Here is a 22,284-nt window from a genome sequence, read left to right as displayed (position 1 = left end):
GTGTAGCCAGTTCCTTGAAGTGCTTCATTCTGCAGAGCTTTCTGCATTGAGCATAAGCAGTGAAAGTGGTGGGCAGAAATTCCTGAAATCTTCTGCATTGGCCATCTATTTGTCATTCTTTGTGCAGCCATAGATGGTCCCTGGTTTTGGAGCCAAAAGGCCCAGGAATGCACCTTGCCTATTGAGGAGTGATTGCAAATTCACCTGCTGATCTGAAAAGCTGTCCGAACTGCTCTCTTGGCCGCCCTATTTCTTCTCATTTTTTCCCTACAAACCTACAGTGCCCAGTTCAAATTTTTCCTTTTTTTTTCCTTCTCTTCACTGCTCCTACTCTTCCTTTCCAGTGTCAGCCCTGGAACAGTCTCCAGACATGGTGATGAAAGAAGGCCAGTCCGTGAATCTGGAATGTTCCAAGAAGAAACCCACCAGCACAGCTATGTACTGGTTCATGCTGCCTTCAGAGAAGAATTCCAGTCTGACCCTACTGGCTTCTGCAATAGAACGTGGTACCACAGCGGTGGAGAAGGGTTTTGAGAAACATTTCAAGAGCAGCAATATAAAAGGAGACAGTATCACCCTCTCAATAGAACATGCCTTTCTCAATGACTCTGGCACATACTACTGTGCTGAGGGTGAGCACAGTGGTGAGACTGCTGAGGCAGCTGAGCACAAAGTTGTCACTGCGCAAACAGGACCTGCTTTCCACCTTGTGGGTGCTGCACGAGGCAGGGTGATCACTTCTCACTCATGAGCTGCTCTGCTTCCTAGCCTTGCCTTGCTCCTCTTCTCAGATGCTGACAGTTTATTTGTCCATCTTTGTCTCCTTGCCACGCCAGGCCTCCCTCTGCTTTTAACTCTTATTTGCAATACACTTCCTTCTGTCCGTCCTTCTATTTCTCTCTGTCTCCCTTCTCTTCCCTACCTTCTTCTTTCAGTCTTCAATCCACACTTTACCGATTTCCCCTTACTTAACTCCATTCAGCCCTGCTCATACTTCTCTCTGTCAAACTTAACGAGCGCTTGTGTGGGAAGTTCTTGGTGCACCTGCAGATAAAGGCAAGGCCTGGCAGGTGTGGAAGCAGCCAGTATCACAGGGGAGCGGCCCACATGTTCCTCTGTTCCAATGCCTTGTCTGTGGTGGTTCTGTGGCCAAGGAATATGAACAGCAGAGCACAAGCCTGTGCTTACTCACGTAAAGGGTTAAGTGGATCCCTAACTCCTCCATGCAGAGTGGTGTCCTGGGCAGGATCCACCTGCCTTCCAGCACCTGATCCACATACCATTTATCTTTACCAAAACATTCTAAAAATATAAGTTATGTTAGCAAGCTGAGCAGCTAATCGAGATTTCTAAGAGGTTACAATGTTCTGTTCATCAGTGATTCTGGTGAAGGGGTAGAGAGTCTCCTCATGTACTCCACTGAAAACACCAAGTTAGGAGGAATTGCTGATAGCCCACAGGACTGAGCAGCACTTCAGATGGGCCTTGACAGGTTGGAGGGATGGGCAGAGAGGAACCTTCTGAAATTCAGCAAAGGCAATTGCAGGATTTTATGTGTGTGGAAAAATAACCCCATGTACCAGCACAGGCTGGGGGCTGACCTGCTGGTGAGCAGCTCTTCAGAGAAGGACCTGGGGGTCCTGCTGGACAAGAAACTGTCCGTGAGCCAGCAATGTGTCCTGGTGTCCATGAAGCCAGTGGTGTCCTGGAATGCATTAAGAAGAGCCTTGCCAGCATGGCAAGGGAGACTCTACTCAGCCCTGGTGAGGCAAATCTGCTGTGTTTTGTCCATTTCTGGGCTCCTTGTTACAAAAGAGACATGAAGCTCCTGGTACATATTCAGGTGAGAAGAAGAACGATGGTTAGTAGAGTGATGCACCTCTTTTGTGGACAAATGCTTAGGTGGCTGGGCCTGTTCTGCCTTGACAAGAAACAACTAAGTGGCCATCTCATAATTGTCTACAGGTATCTGAAGGGAGAGTTCCAAGAAGTGGATCCAGGTTCTTCATAGTGATGCCAAGCCCTAAGACAAGAGGCAAAGGGCATAAAATGATGCACTGGATGTTCCACCTGAATCTAAAGACAGAGCTCTGCAATGTGACTGACTGTGCACTGAAACTGTTATGAGCAAGTTCACTAGTTGATACAATTAGAGCTGTTAAATGCTAATTTGAACTTGTAACCAGTTAAGAATGTTAATCAAATAGTTGCTGGATGTTAAACTTTTAATCCCCTACCTTACTGATACCCTTGTTGCCTTCGTCAGGTAATGCCTCTGCTGCTCTCTAAAATGGCCCAGGGTAACGTCCCTGGGAAATATGCAAATGAAGAGACATTCAAGAAACTCCAACCAAGGGCCTTAGAAACCATGAACGAGCCGAAAATTTAATGAACTAAGCACTGGGCCCTATCATTGGAAAGTTCCCCTATTCTGCCAGCAAGGTTTTAGATGCCTCTGTAACCTTACTAGAACTGAGCCAAAATGAGGACCCTAGACAACGAGACAGAGTTGTCTCTCTAGGCATGCCCGTGAGGATGGAAGCCCCAGTTCTAGTTCTACTGAGAAGGAAAACTGTCTCTCTCCTCCTTTGCGTCACCGAAGGGAGCAGCGGTGGTGTGCGCGACCCCTCGGGCCCCCACCCAGAGCTGATCACTCAGTAAAGGCAACCAAAAGGAGCAGGTCTCCTTGCCCTTCATTTTCTTCAGAACAGATTGTCCAAAGAAGTTGTGGAGTCTATCGAGAGATATCCAGAACCATCTGGATAGAATCGTGTGCAATGTGCTCTGGGATGACTCTGCTTGAGCAGGAAGGTTGGAGCAGTGACCCCCTGAGGTCCCTTCTCAGCTGAGCCATCCTGTGATTCTGTCTGCATAACACACACCCGTGCACAGCACAGGCCTGCACAGGGCACTCCAGGTGGTTCCCACCCTGCAGATTCCCATGCTGACATCCAAGCTTCTCAGGACCTAAACACAGGGCCCCACATAGCAGCCATGCCTCTTCAACATCACTAATTCCTCAAATACTGGGTCTTCAGAAAGGATCCCAATGAGCTGCCCTACCCTCTACATTCCCCAGGGAATTGGAGCCCCTTTACATGGACGCATCAGGCTCAGCTTCCTCTCTGTTGGAGTGCTGCTGGTGGAGGCAGGATTTGGGGTTTCTACAAAGCAGCCCAATCTCTTTGCTTTTTTCTCCCACTTCTTTAAAAGAATCTGGAGGCTTCCCTGAATTTTCTCTAGGCAGCTTGGGGAAATGAATGCAATGGGACACACTCAGATCTGCAGCAGAGGATTTGGGAGGAGCTGGAGGCATTGCTGCTCTCCTCTGCTGACAGGATACAGGGGAACATCTTCACTGCAAAGTCTTTCAGAGCTGTGAGAAATGAAACCCCTGGAAACAGGAGCTCTCTATTGGAGGGGGGGAGCTCTCTGTCAGAGGGGTGATGGTTGATTGGTATTGATGGGGGTGATAGGGTCTTGAGTTGAGGTGCTGGTCTGTTGTAAAGTGTTGAACGTTGAGGTTCTGAGACTCACCTTTAGTTGTTGTTGAATGTTGCTCTCTTGCCCCATATTTCTCTGAGTCGGGAGCTACTGCTCCCAGAAGGACCTGCACTTCCCTTACTCCCAGAAGGACCTGCACCCAGACGGAATGTAAATGAGGGGCTGTTGGCACCATAGGGCCATCTTCAAAAAAACAACAAACCAAGCACATGAAATTATGACTTTGACCTCGCCAAACCACAAGGGATCACCCACCCTTAACCAGAGTTGGATTCTGTCCTACCACCATAACTTTAGTAACACTCAGTCTAGATGATATCCCCTAGACCTGGAGCCAACATTTACTTTCCTAAGGAGTCTCATGAGGATGGAAGCCCCAGCTCAGCCAAAAGACAAAGCTGCACTCCTCCTCCTTTGCATTGTCCCGGGGGGAGCAGTGGCAGTGTGCGCGACCCCTTGGGTTCTCCACCCAGAGCTGTCCAAAAGAACTGGTTTCCTGGCCCTTCATTTTTACAGCTTGGGGCCTTGTCTGGGATAGCACGGATGTGCAGAGTCTCTGTCAGACCTCTGTAGCCAAAGTCAGGGCACACAAACTATGAGTGTCTCTTCCTGCCTACAGGGATTTCCCACTGCCTTGGGCAGGTGAACAAGGCTGTAAGGACGCTGAAAGAAGAGCAGAGGACATGGTTTTCTGATGCTTTGTCCATTTGTGTGCTGGTGCTCCTTGCAGAGTGCTGCAATAAAGAGGCAAGGATTGTATCCCTTCTTCTCTGGCATGGAGAAGGTCAGTGTGTAGCTGCACATCCTGGGGGGCACACCCTTCTCCTCAGAAATCACTCTGAGGTGCAGCCTCTCAAGGGGCAGTCCCAGTGCAGAAGCAAAGGCAGCCTGTTCTCTCCTTCAGATCCCCATCTGAAGTTAGAGAAGAACAGCTACAGAACTATTCTCTGCCAGGCTCCAAGAGACACCAGTGTGGCAGGTTGGCAGCTTCTCCCATACCAGGACAACATGTCAGGCCTGACTGGGAGAAGCAGAGATTCCACAGTGCAGCTTGCAGGGTTGGGACTCTGTGTGAGAGAGACTAGGGAGGAGACAAACAGAGGGACACAGACACAAACATGCATTCCTGAGGTCTTCTTGTCTTCCCATCAATTTCTGCCATTTTGTGCATTCCTGTGCACACTTGCAGGCTGCCACATAGGCCCATCCTGCTCCTTGACAGCTCTGAACAATGCCACCTACTGAAGTCCCACCTACTCTTGCACACCCATGATCACACAGAGCAGGAAGCCAGAGGAGCAGAGTACAAGCAGCTCATGACTGCCTGCAGGTGTCATTCCCCACCGTTCCTGGACAGCCAACAGCCTTTGTGACGTTTCAGACTCCTGCCCACTCCCCTGCCTGCCCACAGAGAGACGGATCTCTTCCTCTCCACTCTCCTCTTTCCGCACCTCTGAGTGTCTGTGCTGTCACCAGGGGCAGGTGGCTGGAAGAAGAGGGCCTTTCTCCATGGATTTCCACCGGTTCCTGGTGGCCATGCTGCTCCCTGTGGGTAAGTGGGCTTCCCATCCTCTTGAGCAGCTGCCCTGGAGCTGCTGCTGCATCCTCTGCTCTGCTTCCAGTTGCTGGCACTGCCCCTTCCCAAGGCTTCAATAGGGTGGGCAATGAATCAGGTGAATTTTCCCACAACCTATTGAATCAGGAAACTCTGCAAAGCTACAAATTTGATTTTTCCTGCCCCTTTTAATACTTCACCTGAGAGTACCAAAGTCATTGCTTCTCAAAACAGATATACTTATAAGCTGACTGGTTTGGAGATTTTTGATCCAATGTGCCTTGTTCAGAGAAGCAGGGCACTCTCCCATAGCTTTCTGATATCCTGGTGGCATTTCATCCCACGTAATACTTCAAGGATGCTTATTTTTGTCCTCTTCAATGCTTTTAGCTTCCTACCTTTCATCTCCTGTCTTTCCAGGCTGGGCTCTTCAGCAATCACCAGATACAGTTGTCCGGGTGGGAGACACCGTCACTCTGGAATGTTCTGCAACAGCAAAAAATTTCATATACATGTACTGGTACAAGTTACCCATGGAGAAGAATGCCAGCATGCAGTTGGTGGTATATTCAGTGGAAAGCCGCAAAGCAGACATTGAGAAGGAATTCCAAAATCGCTTCCAGAGTAATGGGACTAGGAACAACCATTTATCTGTGAAGATACAGCATGCCCTACTCAATGACACAGGCACATATTTCTGTGCTGAACAAGATCCACAGTGAGTCAAAGGCTGGTGCAGCACAGCACAAACCTTGCCAGGCAAACAGGGGTCTGCCACCAGCACACACTGAGCCTTGTGTTTTACAGAACCCTGTTTTCTTCACTTCTCCTGCAGCTCTTCAGGGAAAAACTGTGTGACTGTATGTCCATCCATCCATCAATCCCTCCATCTGTCTGTCTTCATCATGGTCTCTAACTGCTCTTCTAGTCATTCCCATGTCTGAATCACCTTCTGACTTTGATTTCTTCTTGTCCTCACTGTCTCCACACATTTTTCTGCCATTCACAAACAGCTTCTCACTTTCCTCCTTCAACGTCTTTCTGTCTTCCCCCCTAACTTTTCCTATCTGTACTCTCATACCTAGTCCCTTCCCATTTCCTTGTTCCTTCTTCATCCATCTCTCCTTCCTTGCAATCTGTTACATCAATTCATGGACTGGGAAGCAGGATGTGGAATAGTTCACACAGCGCTTTCCCTCTCAACCAGCTGGAAAGACAAAGCCCACTGGTCTTTAGCCCAGTTGGTCTTCAGGGAAAGGGCAAAATGTGGTGCACAAGGGACCCCAGGTTACACCACTACCCTATGTGTCCAGAACTCACGGACAAATGAGAATTGTTCTAGCCCACATCAGCAGGACACTGCCCAGGTTAGTCATGGAATGCCCCTGGTGACCAGGACATGGACCAGGAGGAAGAAGTCCAAGTGGAGTTGTCAGCAGGGGTTGTTGGTGTTTCCAAGCATCTTGTCTGGCCCATCCACTACATCTCCCGCTCCTTGCTGAAAGACATGAGGGCTGCCCTGACTTGCTTATTCCTCGTTACCTCCAGTTTAAAAGCAGAGCACAAAGGCCCAGGGGAATCCTCGCCTGAAGTTTCATAATTCATCAAGAACAGAAGCTGGAGATTCTTTGCTGGAGTGTGAAGCACAGGCTTGGTCAGGGGAGCTGCAGCTCATGCCATAGCTGTGGGGACATGGAGATGCTGTCTGGTGCTCAAGTCCTTGTGGTTAAAGCCCAGTGATCTGCTGGGTGTTACAGGCACTCTCTCACTACCCCCTTGCCCTGGTGGGATGGGAAAAGGGTAGATCTGACAGGTTGAGATCCAAACAGAGCAATCATAGGAGTAAAAGAGAAGAAAGAGAGAAATAAAGCTCAAGTGAATCCCTGGGATACAGAATATTATCTTTCAGCACCCACTGACCTGGTGCACAGCCCATCCCTGAGCAGGGACAGGCAGCAGCTGACCACCTCCTCTCTCAGTTTCTGTGCTGAGCATCAGGCTGAATGGGAGGAAATATCCTTTTGGCCACTTGGGGTCAGCTCTCTCAGAAATGCTCCCTTCCAGCTGCTTGTGCAGCTGCTCTCTGGCAGAGCAGGAGACACTGTCAAGTCCTGGATTTGGGGTAAGCAGTGCTTAACTACAACTGAAACTCTGTTATCACCATTATTCTCATAGTGAATTCAGAACACAGCACTGTGCCACAGTCTCCACTGGTTGATCCTGTCTCCTGCTTTGCACTTGCATACAGTTTTCCTCAGGATTTCCATTGAAATTTCTCCTTCAGTGAAACACTGAATTGGGTGACACCCCACGACAAGCCTTCCCCTTCCCAGCGTTATGAGACACAAGTTCCACCAGGGATCCTCACCCATTTCCACTTGTTTCTCCTTCCCTATTCTCAGGCAGAGCTCTAGGCACAGGAAGGACAAGGATGAGGGAATTGTTCTGCCAGTAGACCTCACCAGAATGGGTTGTCACTCCTTCCCTGTGTCCCTTTCACCCCTTGACACTGTGCCAGATGTTGTTTATTCCTGTGCTCATCGGCTTCCCCAGCTATGCCATGCACATTTTGTCCCATGCAGCAGAGGACACATGGGTTTTCTTCAGAGCAGAAACACCTGAGGGTCCAGTGGAGATGCTGCAGTGGCCTGGGTCTCCTCAGCCTGTGAGCAGAGCAGCACAGAGGTGTCCCTGGCAGAGCAGGAGTGAAAGCAATTGCACTGTACCGCTGCTTTCTAGACCCCAGTGCTCTCACTGCCTGAATCCCAGGGGCAGCCTCCACGCCCCACTGCAGGACAAGCTCAGTCCTGCCAGGAAAGCAAATCTCTTTGTAGACGCCAATTCTCGGGGCAGAGAGGGGCAATGACACAGATGCTCTCTGTCCCTCAGCAATCCCCGAATTTGCCAAATGAAGCGTGTTTCTGAAGCCCAATCTCCAGAAACCCTTGTGCCACAGGCAGCACCAGTCTCAGACACCCTGCACGCCCCAGCTAGGCCCCAGGTCCCCGGGAGAAGACATCTCTGGAGGTACTTAGCCTATTTCCTGTCACCAAGGACAGGTCACCCTAATCCCAATCCCCAGCTTGTCATCCTCATGGCTGTCCTGTGGGCCACAGTTGATCCTGTCTGTCTTTCCATGCCAGGGCACTGACTGTCCCTTAGCTCCCCACAGGCTCCTTACCTTCCTCTCCTACCGCTCTCACTGCAACGCCCATGAGAGCCCTCACAGGTCTGAGTGCTTGGGCTGCTGTGGTGTCTTTCGGGGTCCTGCCTCCCTCTCACAGATGGAATTTGCTTTGTTCACACGGCTGCTTAGAGAAGAAGAGCTGTCACACAGCTGGATGGGATGTGGCTTGGCCAGGCAGGGACTGAGGCAGCCATGTCTGGGGAAGACAGGGAGAGTGTATGGGAAAATTCAAGGGACCTCTATGTGGCTTTTATCCGTCATTCCACCATCTCCCAAGGACTTCAGAAGCAGGGGGGGAGCAGCTAGGATTCCTCTGCCTTGCACACACTCACACTCCCCTGCAAGCTCAGCACAGCCCTGTCCTTCCAACCCCACTCTTCCCTCCACACCTCCCCACTCCCAGCTTGCCCCTTCCACCTGCTGCATCTCTGCAGAGTTTCTGCTTTCCTGCAGAAACACAGTTTGTGCTAACACATACTTTATGTCATTGCCCAGGGTTCCCAGCCAGCCAATGCCTTCTCTCATTTCTTGGCCAGCCCCACCCCGAGATGTCTCACCCTCACTCACTGCTCCCTCTGCACATTCCTTTGGGCAGCTACAAGAGGCAGGTTGCTGAGAGGGCAGGGGCTTTCCCTCCATGGTTCCCTGCTGTTTCTTTGTGGCCATGCTGGCCCCTCTGGGTAAGTGAACTCAGTGCAGCCCTGAGCACCTCCCCTGATCCCGCTGCTGCTCTCCCAGCTGTGTAGCCAGTTCCTGGCAGAGCTTCATTCTGCAGAGCTTTCAGCATTGAGGACAAGCAGTGAAAGTGGTGGGCAGGAATCCCTGAAATCTTCTGCAATGGCCGTCTATTTGTCATTCTTTGTGCAGCCATAGATGGTTCCTGGTTTTGGAGCCAAATGGCCCAGGAATGCACCTTGCCTATTGAGGAGAGATTGGAAATTCACCTGCTGATCTGAAGAGCTGTCCCATGCCTTGAACTGTTCCCCTGGCTGCCCTGTGTCTTCTCACCCTTTCCCTACCAACGCACAGTGCCTAGTTCAAATTTTTCCCAATTTCTTCTTTCTCCTCACTGCCTCTACTTTTCCTTTCCAGTGTTAGCCCTGGAACAGTCTCCAGACATGGTGATAAAAGAAGGCCAGTCTGTGAATCTGGAATGTTCCAAGAAGAAATCCTCCAGCTCAGCTATGTACTGGTACATGCTGCCTTCAGAGAAGAATTCCAGTCTGACCCAGTTGGTTTATGCATACGAAGGTGTTAATGCAGTGGTGGAGAAGGGTTTTGAGAGCCATTTCAAGAGCAGCAATATAAAAGGAGACAGTATCACCCTCTCAATAGAACATGCCTTTCTCAATGACTCTGGCACGTACTACTGTGCTGAAAGTGAACACAGTGGTGTGACTGCTGAGGCAGCTGAGCACAAAACTGTCCCTGCAGAAACAGGACCTGCTTTCCACCTTGTGGGTGCTGCACGAGGCAGGGTGATCACTTCTCACTCATGAGCTGCTCTGCTTCCTACCCTTGCCTTGCTCCTCTTCTCAGATGCTGACAGTTTATTTGTCCATCTTTGTCTCCTTGACACTCCAGGCCTCCCTTGGCATTTAACTCTTATTTGCACTACACTTCTTTCTGTCCGCCCTTCTTCTCCTCTCTGTCTCCCTTCCCTTCCCCACCTTCTTCTTTCAGTCTTCAGTTGGCACTTTACTGATTTCCTCTTACTTAACTCCATTCAGCCCTGCTCATATTTCTCTCTGTCAAACAGACCAAGTGCTTGTGTGGGAAGTTCTTGGTGCACCTGCAGATAAAGGCAAGGCCTGGCAGGTGTGGAGGTAGCCAGTACCATGGAGGAGCTGCCCACATGCTCCTCTGTTGCAACTCCTTGTCTGTGGTTGTTCTGTGGCCAAGGAATATGAACAGCAGAGCACAAGCCTGTGCTTACTCAGGGAAAGTGTTAAGTGGATCCCTAACTCCTCCATGTAGAGTGGTGTTTGGGGCAGGATCCACCTGCCTTCCAGCACCTGATCCACATAGAGTTTATCTTCAGCACACATAGTATAAAAATTACAGGTTAGGTTAGCAAGCAAAGCAGATAACAGAAATTTCCCACAGGTTACAGTGTTCTATACATCTATACTCAGATGAAGGGCAGAGAGTCTCCTTACCAAGTTCCCTGATTACAGCAAGTTAGGAGAAGTTTCCGATACCCGAGATGGCTGTGCATCCCTTCAGAAGGACCTTGACAGGTTGGAGGGATGGGCAGAGGGGAACCTTCTGGAATTCAGCAAAGGCAAATGCAGGATTCTGCACCTGGGGTGGAATTACCCCTTGCAGCAGCACAGGCTGTGGGCTCTCCTGCTTCAATGCAGGTTTTCAGAGAAGGACCTGGGTGACCTGGTGGACAAGAAGCTCTCCATGAGGCAAAAGTTTGTCCTGGTGTTGAAGAAGTCAGTGGTGTCCTGGGATGCATTATGAAAAGCATTCCCAGCAGGGCAATGGAGCTGAGGCTCCACTCAGCCCTGGTGAGGCACTTCTGGTGTGTTGTGTCCCGTTCTGGGCTTTTCAGTAGAAGAGAGGTATGGAGCTCCTGGATCTGATCCTGCAGATGAAAAAGGCAAATAATAGAGTAGAGCACCTCTTTAGTGAACAAAAGCTGAGGGATCTGGGCCTGTTGTGCCTTAAGAAGAAACAACAAAATGGCCACCCCATCAATGCATACAGGTACCTGAAGGGAGGGTTCCAAGAGGTGCATCCTGGTTCTTCACTGTGATGCCAAGCCTTAAGACTAGAGGCAAAGGGCAGAAAATGATGCACTGGAAGTTCCACCTGTATCTGTGATAAGAGCTCTAACTGTTGAAGACCGTGCACTGGAGCAGATTGCCCAAAGAAGTTGTGGAGCCTCTCTCTCTGGAGATATCCCAGAACCATCTGGTCACAGTCATCTGCTATGTGCTCTGGTATGACTCTGCTTGAGCAGGGAGGTTGGAGCAGTGACCCCCTGAGGTCCCTTCTTAGCTGAGCCATTCTGTGATTCTGTCTGCATAACACACACCCGTGCACAGCACAGGCCTGCACAGGGCACTCCAGGTGGTTCCCACCCTGCAGATTCCCATGCAAATGTCCAAGGCTTCTCAGGACCTAAACACAGGGCCTTTGATAATTGATAACAATTTGCGAGAGAATGATCTTCCAAAATACAATATCACCCCCAATACCCTACTTACAGAAACTTGAATTTTTAGTGTAATCACTCAGATAGTGAAGGCAGGCTTTCCAAGCTCAATCAATATCCACAACAATTACCAAAAAGATATGGATTCATTTGTCTAGATAGGGCTTAGCAAAGCATTCCATCATGCCTTAATGTAGTCCATACATTATTAGACAACTTACTGTACTAACCCCTAGTGCTAAAACAGTCATTAAGAAAAAACATAGAAGAAAAAGATTTGCCCATCAATCTGACGAAAATTGTAACAGTAATTTTAGGCCCTAGAAAGCTACTAAAAAGGTTTCTCTAAGCGAGTTTGTTTCTATGCCAACTTACTTCTACCATAGCATTAAAACAGTTAGATCAAGTTAGATGTTAGCTAATTAAACAAACCAATACCACATCTATTACCAGCAGTGATAGACTCACAGACATCAACAGTGCTAAACATGCTACCCTTCAAAATAGAAGGTACTTACTTACTTTACTTACACATAAACATAGTTGTGAGGAATTCGAAAAATTATGTTGTACAAATTTGTCTGATCATTCTGAATCCATCCACAAAAGCATACAAAAGCTAAAAAATTTAACAGATCAAATCAAAGAAGACAGTGAATCATAGTTAGACAATTGATTAAAAAGACAGAGCTTTACACCTTAGTTAAGAAAACTTTATAAAACAGGTTTATATGTGTTGACTATTTTAAAAGTGGTATTAGCTGTAGTACCTTGTATACTTCAGTGTGTGCAATAAATGATAGACAAAACTGTCAAAGAGGTTTTAATCATACAAGAGAAAAATGCAAGAAACAAAATCATGGAAAGTTCTCAAGATCTTACAGAGATAATAAATGAAAGCATAAACATACATGAAAGCTTCAAATTAAGACCTTAGATCAAATGAGACTTATTAGAACAATAAATAATAACTACTACCAGATTTGATTTTTATCCATTAAACATACCAGATTTTTTACAACATTAAAAATTACTGTAGTGTAAAATAACAACACTTAAACAAACAAAAAGGTAATTCAAACAAACAAAAAATTAGGTATTATAATAGAGCTATGTAACACAAGGTAGTTAAAAAGTGACAAAGTCATTAGAGTTTCTTTTTAATTATACTGAGAGGGGGAAATGTGGCAAATAGTAAAGGTAAAAAGATTTTCAGAAAGCTGCAAAAGCAGGCCTCAGAAACAGGAAGAGAAGAAAACTCAGAACTAGCAGCAGTTGCAAAATTTGAAAGTAGAAAAAGTTACAGAAGTATATAGAGCAAGGATATTAAACAATAGCTTGAGACTTAGGCTTGGCTAAGATAAGCCTTAAGACTGCAGGAAAACATGCTTAGGAAGATGGTAGAAGGTTTTAAGCTGAATAATGGAGTATTGTGTATTGTTAATAGAAAGAAGGAAAGAAAGCATGGTGTGAAGCAGGTGTTTGTGTACTTTTCATAATTGGCTAAAACAACTGTCTGTAAGCTTTAGCAATATGCTATTAGCTAAAAAGGTTGTAAAATGCTCTGTAACAAAGAAATCTTTGGCTGGTGCTGGCTGTACGTGAGCTTTACCATCCTCCTATTGTCTCAGCCGCATAATGAGGAAAATGCTGCAAATAAAGCTCAAGTGAGGTACCCAAGCAGTCCTGTCCCATTCGTGACAAGAGAACACCACCAACACAGTTCCCACCCTGCAGATTCCCATGATGACATCCAAGCTTCTCAGGACCTAAACACAGGGCCGCACATAGCAGCCATGCCTCTTCAACATCACTAATTCCTCCAATACTGGGACCACAGCAAGGCTCCCAATGCGCTGCCCTGCCCTCTGCTCACCCTAGGGAATTGGAGCCCCTTTGCATGGACACATCAGGCTCAGCTTCCTCTCTGTTGGAGTGCTGCTTGTGCTGGGAGGATTTGGGGCTTCTTCAGAGTAGCCCAATCTCTTTGCTTTTTTCTCCCACGTCTTTACAGGAATCGAGGGTCTTCCCTGAATCTTCTCTAGGCAGCTTGGGGAAATGAATGCAATGGGACACACTCAGATCTGCAGCAGAGGATTTGGGAGGAGCTGGAGGCCACTGCTGCTCTCCTCTGCTGACAGGACACAGGGGAACATCTTCACTGCAAAGCCCTTCAGAGCCCTGAGCAGTGGGATCACTTGATCTCCTGTATGGGCCAGCCTCACACTGCTGTGCACACAGCCCAGCACAGATGTGCAGAGTCTCTGTCAGACCTCTGTAGCCAAACTCAGGGCACACAAACTGCGAGTGTCTCTTCCTGCCTACAGGGATTTCCCACTGCCTTGGGCAGGTGACCAAGGCTGTGTGCAGAGCAGAGGACATGGTTTTCTGATGCTTTGTCCATTTGTGTGCTGGTGCTCTCTTGCAGAGTGCTGCAATAAAGAGGCAAGGATTGTATCCCTTCTTCTCTGGCATGGAGAAGGTCAGTGTGTAGCTGCACATCCTGTGAGGCACACCCTTCTCCTCAGAAATTTCTCAGAAGGGAAGTGTCTTCAAAAGGATAATCCGGGTTGAAAAGTAAAGGCAGCCTGTTCTCTCCTTCAGATCCCCCTCAGGGAATAGAGAAGAACAGCTACAGAACTATTCTCTGCCGGGCTCCAAGTGACTCCAGTGCGGAAGGTCAGAAGCTTTTCACTCATACCAGGACAACATGTCAGGCGTGACTGGGAGAAGCAGAGATTCCACAGTGCAGCTTGCAGGGTTGGGACTCTGAGAGTGTAAAGGTAGACTAAGGAGGAGACAAACAGTGGGACACAGACACAAACATGCATTCCTGAGGTCTTCTTGTCTTCCCATCAACTTCTGCCATTTTGTGCATTCCTGTGCACACTTGCAGGCTGCCACACAGCCCCATCCTGCTCCTTGACAGCTCTGAACAATGCCACCTACTGAAGTCCCACCTACTCTTGCACACCCACGCTCACACAGAGCAGGAAGCCAGAGGAGCAGAGTACAAGCAGCTCATGACTGCCTGCAGGTGTCATTCCCCACCGTTCCTGGACAGCCAACAGCTTTTGTGACATTTCAGACTCCTGACCACTCCCCTGCCCACCCACAGAGATACGGATCTCTTCCTCTCCACTCTCCTCTTTCCACACCTCTGAGTGTCTGTGCTGTCACCAAGGGCAAGTGGCTGGAAGAAGGGGGCCTTCCACTATGGATTTCCACCGGTTCCTGGTGGCCACACTGCTGCCTGTGGGTAAGTGGGCTTCCCATCCTCCTGAGCAGCTGCACTGGAGCGGAGGCTGCATCCTCAGCTCTGCTCCCCATTGCTGGCACTGCCCCTTCTCAAATCTTCCAGGGCAAGGTCAGGCAATGAACCAGGAAAACATTTCCACCATCTGCTGAATCAGAAAACTCTGACAGATGGAAAATTTGTTTTTACCCTGCCCCATTTTATTACTTCACTTGGGAGTACCGAAGTCATCATTCCTCAAAACAGATTTATTGTTGCATTTAAAGCGGATTTGTTTGGGGTTGTTTCATACTATATACCTTTTTTCAGTGAAGCAAGTCACTGTCCCATAGCTTTCTGTTATCTGGTTGTCATCCCATTGCATACTTGAAAGATGTGTATTTTTATCCTCTTCAATTCTTTTCACTTCCCACCTTTCATCCTTTATCTTTCCAGGCTGGGCCCTTCAGCAATCACCAGATACAGTTGTCCGGGTGGGAGACACCGTCACTCTGGAATGTTCTGCATCAGGGAAAGATTTCGTAAACATGTACTGGTACAAGGTACCCATGGAGAAGAATGCCAGCATGCAGTTGGTTGTATACTCAGTGGAAGGCGGCAAAGCAGACATTGAGAAGGAATTCCAAAATCGCTTCCAGAGTAATGGGACTAAGAACAACCATTTATCTGTGAAGATACAGCATGCCCTACTCAATGACACAGGCACATATTTCTGTGCTGAAAAAAATCCACAGTGAGTCAAAGGCTGGTGCAGCACAGCACAAACCTTGCCAGGCAAACAGGAATCTGCCACCAGCATGCACTGAGCCCAGTGTTTGACAGAACTCCATTTTCTTCACTTCCCCACCAGCTCTTAAGGAAAAAAACAGTATGAGTGTCTGTCTGTCCACCCATCTCACCATCTCTCTGTCTTTATCTTGGTCTTGAGCTGCTTTTCTGTTTTTCCCCCATTTCTGAATCACCTTCTGATGCTCGTTTCTTCTTGTCCTCACTGTCTCACCTCAATCTCTGCCATTCACAGACTGCTTCTGACTTTCCTTCTTTCCTATCTTTCTGTCTGTCCCCTTGACCATTCCTCTCTGTACTCTCATACATGCCCCCTTCCAATTTCCTCTTCCCTTCCTCATCCATCTCTCCCTCCATACAATCTGTTACATGAATTCATGGCCTGGGAAGCAGGATGTGGAATAGTTCACCCAGCGCTTTCCCTCTCCACCAGCTGGAAAGACAAAGCCCACTGGGCCTTGATCCCACTGTTCTCCAAGGAAAGGGCCCTGAAGTGCACAAGGGACCACAGGTTACACCTCTACCCTGTGACCTAAGCACTCTGATGTTTGAGATTTGTCCCTGCCCACAGCAGGACACTGCCCAGGTTAGCCACAGAACTTCCCTGGTGACCAGGACAAGGACCAGGAGGAAGAAGTCCGAGTGGTGTTTTCAGCAGGGGTTGTTGGTGTTTCTGACTGGCCCATCCACTTGTCTGGCCCATCCACTACATCTCCCGCTCCTTGCTGAAAGACATGAGGGCTGCCCTGACTTGCTTATTCTGTTTTATATCCAGTTTAAAACAGAGCACAAAGGCCCAAGGGAATACTCGCCTAAATTTTCATAATCCATCAAGAACAGAAGCTGGAGATTCTTTGCTGGAGTGTGAAGCACAGGCCTGGTCAGCAGAGCTGCAGCTCATGCCATAGCTGTGGGGACATGGAGATGCTGTCTGGTGTTCAAGTCCTTGTGGTTAAAGCCCAGTGATCTGCTGGGTGTTACAGGCACTCCCTCACTACCCTCTTGCCCTGGTGGGATGGGAAAAGGGTAGATCTGACAGGTTGAGATCCAAACAGAGCAATCATAGGAGTAAAAGAGAAGAAAGAGAGAAATAAAGCTCAAGTGAATCCATGGGATACAGAATATTATCTTTCAGCACCCACTGACCTGGTGCCCAGCCCATCCCTGAGCAGGGACAGGCAGCAGCTGACCACCTCCCCTCAGTTTCCGTGCGGAGCATCAGGCTGAATTGGAGGATAAATCCTTTTGGCCACTTGGGGTCAGCTCTCTCAGAAATGATCCCTTCCAGCTGCTTGTGCAGCTGCTCTCTGGCAGAGCAGGAGACACTGTCAAGTCCTGGATTTGGGGTAAGCAGTGCATTACTACAACTGAAACTCTGTTATCACCATTATTCTCATAGTGAATTCAGAACACAGCACTGTGCCACAGTCTCCACTGGTTGATCCTGTCTCCTGCTTTGCACTTGCATACAGTTCTCCTCAGGACTTCCACTGAAATTTCTCCTTCAGTGAAACACTGAATTGGGTGACACCCCACGACGAGCCCTCCCCTTCCCAGCGTTATGAGACACAAGTTCCACCAGGGATCCTCACCCATTTCCACTTGTTTCTCCTTCCCTATTGTCAGGCAGAGCTCTAGGCACAGGAAGGACAAGGATGAGGGAATTGTTCTGCCAGTAGACCTCACCAGAATGGGCTGTCACTCCTTCCCTGTGTCCCTTTCACCCCTTGACACTGTGCCAGATGTTGTTTATTCCTGTGCTCATCGGCTTCCCCAGCTATGCCATGCAGATTTTGTCCCATGCAGCAGAGGACACGTGGGTTTTCTTCAGAGCAGAAACACCTGAGGGTCCAGTGGAGACACTGCAGTGGCCCGGGTCTCCTCAGCCTGTGAGCAGAGCAGCACAGAGGTGTCCCTGGCAGAGCAGGAGTGAATGCAATTGCACTGTACCGCTGCTTTCTAGACCCCAGTGCTCTCACTGCCTGAATCCCAGGGGCAGCCTCCACGCCCCACTGAAGGACAAGCTCAGTCCTGCCAGGAAAGCAAATCTCCTTGTAGACGCCAATTCTCAGGGCAGAGAGGGGCAATGACACAGATGCTCTCTGTCCCTCAGCAATCCCCGAATTTGCCAAATGAAGCGTGTTTCCGAAGCCCAACCCCCAGAAACCCTTGTGCCACAGGCAGCACCAGTCTCAGACACCCTGCACGCCCCAGCTAGGCCCCAGGTCCCCGGGAGAAGACATCTCTGGAGGTACTTAGCCTATTTCCTGTCACCAAGAACAGGTTACCCTGATCCCAATCCCCAGCTTGTCATCCTCATGGCTGTCCTTGTGGGCCACAGTTGATCCTGTCTGTCTTTCCATGCCAGGGCACTGACTGTCCCTTAGCTCCCCACAGGTTCCTTACCTTCCTCTCCTACCGCTCTCACTGCAACGCCCATGAGAGCCCTCACAGGTCTGAGTGCTTGGGCTGCTGTGGTGTCTTTCGCGGTCCTGCCTCCCTCTCACAGATGGAATTTGCTTTGTTCACACGGCTGCTTAGAGAAGAAGAGCTGTCACACAGCTGGGTGGGATGTGGCTTGGCCAGGCAGGGACTGAGCCAGCCATGTCTGGGGAAGACAGGGATAGTGGATGGGAAAATTCAAGGGACCCCTATGTGGCCTTTATCTGTCATTTAACCATCTCCCAAGGACTTCAGAAGCAGGGGGGGAGCAGCTAGGAGTCCTCTGCCTTGCACACACTCACACTCCCCTGCAAGCTCAGCACAGCCTGGTCCTTCCAACCCCCACCCTTCCCTCCATGCCTCCCCACTCCCAGCTTGCCCCTTCCACCTGCTGCATCTCTGCAGGGTTTCTGCTTTCCTGCAGAAACACAGTTTGTGCTAACACATAGTTTGTGTCATTGCCCAGGGTTCCCAGCCAGCCAATGCCTTCTCTCATTTCTTGGCCAGCCCCACCCCGAGATGTCTCACCCTCACTCACTGCTCCCTCTGCACATTCCTTTGGGCAGCTACAAGAGGCAGGTTGCTGAGAGGGCAGGGGCTTTCCGCCCATGGTTCCCTGCTGTTTCTTTGTGGCCATGCTGGCCCCTCTGGGTAAGTGAACTCAGCGCAGCCCTGAGCACCTCCCCTGATCCCGCTGCTGCTCTCCCAGCTGTGTAGCCAGTTCCTTGAAGTGCTTCATTCTTCAGAGCTTTCTGCATTGAGCATAAGCAGTGAAAGTGGTGGGCAGGAATTCCTGAAATCTTCTGCATTGGCCATCTATTTGTCATTCTTTGTGCAGCCATAGATGGTTCCTGGTTTTGGAGCCAAAAGGCCCAGGAATGCACCATGCCTATTGAGGAGAGATTGGAAATTCACCTGCTGATCTTAAAGAGCTGTCCCATGCTTTGAACTGTTCCCTTGGCCCCCTTTATGTCTTCTCACCCTTTCCCTACAAATGAACATTGCTCAGTTAAAATTTTTCCCATTTTTTCCTTCTCCCAACTGCTTCTACTTTTTCTTTCCAGTGTTAGCCCTGGAACAGTCTCCAGACATGGTGATAAAAGAAGGCCAGTCTGTGAATCTGGAATGTTCCAAGATGAAATCCTCCAGCACAGCTATGTACTGGTTCATGCTGCCTTCAGAGAAGAATTCCAGTCTGACCCGGGTAGTTTATGCATTCGAAGGTGGTACTGCAGTGGTGGAGAAGGGTTTTGAGAGCCATTTCAAGAGCAGCAATATAAAAGGAGACAGTATCACCCTCTCAATAGAGCATGCCTTTCTCAATGACTCTGGCACATACTACTGTGCTGAAAGTGAACACAGTGGTGTGACTGCTGAGGCAGCTGAGCACAAAGTTGTCACTGCAGAAACAGGACCTGCTTTCCACCTTGTGGGTGCTCCACGAGGCAGGATGATCACTACTCCCTCATGAGCTGCTCTGCTTCCTACCCTTGCCTTGCTCCTCTTCTCAGATGCTGACAGTTTATTTGTCCATCAATTTCTCCTTGATACTCCAGGCCTCCCTTGGCTTTAACACTTATTTGCACTACACTTCCTTCTGTCAGCCCTTCTCTCCTCTGTGTCTCCCTTCCCTTCCCCACCTTCTTCTTTCTGTCTTCAATCCACACTTTACCAATTTCTTCTTACTTAACTCCTGTCAACTCTGCACACAATTGTCAGTGTGAAACAGAACAAATGCTTGTGTGGGAAGTTCTTGGTGCACCTGCAGATAAAGGCAAGGCCTGGCAGGTGTGGAAGTAGCCAGTACCACGGGGGAGCTGCCCACATGCTCCTCTGTCACAGTGCCTTGTCTGTGTTTGTTCTGTGGCCAAGGAATATGAACAGCAGAGCACAAGCCTGTGCTTACTCAGGTAAAGTGTTAAGTGGATCCCTAACTCCTCCCTAACACCTGTAGTGGATCCCTAACACCTGTAGAGTGGTGTCTGGGGCAGGATCCACCTGCCTTCCAGCACCTGATCCACATAGAGTTTATCTTTTCCCAAAAACATTTTTAAATTACAAGTTATGTTAGCAAGCTGAGCAGCTAATCGAGATTTCTAAGAGGTTACAATGTTCTGTTCATCAGTGATTCTGGTGAAGGGGTAGAGAGTCTCCTCATGTACTCCACTGATAACACCAAGTTAGGAGGAATTGCTGATAGCCCACAGGGCTGAGCAGCACTTCAGATGGGCCTTGACAGGTTGGAGGGATGGGTAGAGAGGAACCTCCTGAAATTCAGCAAAGGCAAATGCAGGATTTTATGTTTTTGTAAAAATAACCCCGTGTACCAGCACAGGCTGGGGGCTGACCTGCTGGTGAGCAGCTCTTCAGAGAAGGACCTGGGGGTCCTGCTGGACAAGAAACTGACCATGAGGTAGCAATGGGTTCTGGCTTCGAAGAAGCCAGTGGTGTCCTGGGATGCATTAGGAAGAGCATTGCCAGCAGGGTGAGAGGGATGAGGCTCTACTCAGCCATGATGAAGTAAATCTGCTGTGTTTTGTCCATTTCTGGGCTCCTTGTTACAAAAGAGACATGAAGCTCCTGGTACATATTCAGGTGAGAAGAAGAACGATGGTTAGTAGAGTGATGCACCTCTTTTGTGGACAAATTCTGAGGGAAGTGGGCCTGTTCTGCCTTGACAAGAAACAACTAAGTGGCCACCTCATCAATCTCTACAGGTATCAAGGGAGAGTACCAAGCCGTGGATCCAGGTTCTTCATAGTGATGCCAAGCCCTAAGACAAGAGGCAAAGGGCAGAAAATGATGCACTGGAAGTTCCACCTGAATCTCAGAGGTCAGAGCTTTGCAATGTGACCGACTGTGCACTGGAACAGATTGCCCAAAGAACTTGTGGAGTCTATCGAGAGATATCCAGAACCATCTGGATACAGTTGTGTGCTATGTGCTCAGGGATGACTCTGCTTGAGTAGGAAGGTTGGAGCAGTGACCCCCTGAGGTCCCTTCTCAGCTGAGCCATCCTGTGATTCTGTCTGCATAACACACACCCGTGCACAGCACAGGCCTGCACAGGGCACTCCAGGTGGTTCCCACCCTGCAGATTCCCATGCTGACATCCAAGCTTCTCAGGACCTAAACACAGGGCCCCACATAGCAGCCATGCCTCTTCAACATCACTAATTCCTCCAATACTGGGTCCACAGCAAGGCTCCCCATGTGCTGCCCTGCCCTCTGCTCATTCCAGGGAACTGGAGCCCCTTTACATGGACACATCAGGTACAGCCTCCTCTCTGCTGGAGTGCTGCTTGTGCTGGGAGGATTTGGGGCATCTTCAGAGTAGCCCAATCGCTTTGCTTTTTTCTCCCACTTCTTTACAGGAATCTGGGGGCTTCCCTGAATCTTCTTTAGGCAGCTTGGGGAAATGAATGCAATGGGACACACTGAGACCACCAGCAGAGGATTTGGGAGGAGCTGGAGGCATTGCTGCTCTCCTCTGCTGACAGGACACAGGGGAACATCTTCACTGCAAAGCCTTTCAGAGTCCAGAGCAGTGGGATCACTTGATCTCCTGTATGGGCCAGCCGCACACTGCTGTGCACACAGCCCAGCACAGATGTGCAGAGTCTCTGTCAGACCTCTGTAGCCAAACTCAGGGCACACAAACTGCGAGTGTCTCTTCCTGCCTACAGGGATTTCCCACTGCCTTGGGCAGGTGAACAAGGCTGTGTGCAGAGCAGAGGACATGGTTTTCTGATGCTTTGTCCATTTGTGTCCTGGTGCTCTCTTGCAGAGTGCTGCAATAAAGAGGCAAAGATTGTATCCCTTCTTCTCTGGCATGGAGAAGGTCAGTGTGTAGCTGCACATCCTGGGGGGGACACCCTTCTCCTCAGAAATCACTCTGAGGTGCAGCCTCTCAAGGGGCAGTCCCAGTGCAGAAGCAAAGGCAGCCTGTTCTCTCCTTCAGATCCCCCTCTGGACATAGAGAAGAACAGCGACAGAATTATTCTCTGCCAGGCTCCAGAGACACCAGTTCTGCTGGTCGGCACCTTCTCCCACACCCGCACAACACGTCACGCCTGACTGGGAGAAGCAAAGATTCCACAGTGCAGCTTGCAGGGTTGGGACTGTGTGAGTGTGAGGGAGGCTAAGGAGGAGACAAACAGTGGGACACAGACACAAACATGCATTCCTGAGGTCTTCTTGTCTTCCCATCAATTTCTGCCATTTTGTGCATTCCTGTGCACACTTGCAGGCTGCCACACAGCCCCATCCTGCTCCGTGAAAGCTCTGAACAATGCCACCTACTGAAGTCCCACTTACTCTTGCACACCCACGCTCACATAGAGCAGGAAGCCAGAGGAGCAGAGTACAAGCAGCTCATGACTGCCTGC

General features: G+C 49.3%; 1 gene segment (V, D, J or C); it reads left to right on the top strand.

Annotated features, from left to right (window-relative positions):
• The first annotated feature begins 4,629 nt into the window (after window positions 1-4,629).
• LOC119703489 lies at window positions 4,630-9,504 on the top strand. The segment is given in 3 exon segments: window positions 4,630-5,056; window positions 5,480-5,777; window positions 9,339-9,504. Coding segments are annotated over 3 exon segments (507 nt in total).
• Window positions 9,505-22,284: the final 12,780 nt, after the last annotated feature.

This window comes from Motacilla alba, chromosome 1, assembly GCF_015832195.1.
Source record: "Motacilla alba alba isolate MOTALB_02 chromosome 1, Motacilla_alba_V1.0_pri, whole genome shotgun sequence".
Classification (NCBI taxonomy): domain Eukaryota; kingdom Metazoa; phylum Chordata; class Aves; order Passeriformes; family Motacillidae; genus Motacilla; species Motacilla alba.
This window is presented reverse-complemented; position numbering and strand designations above follow the sequence as displayed.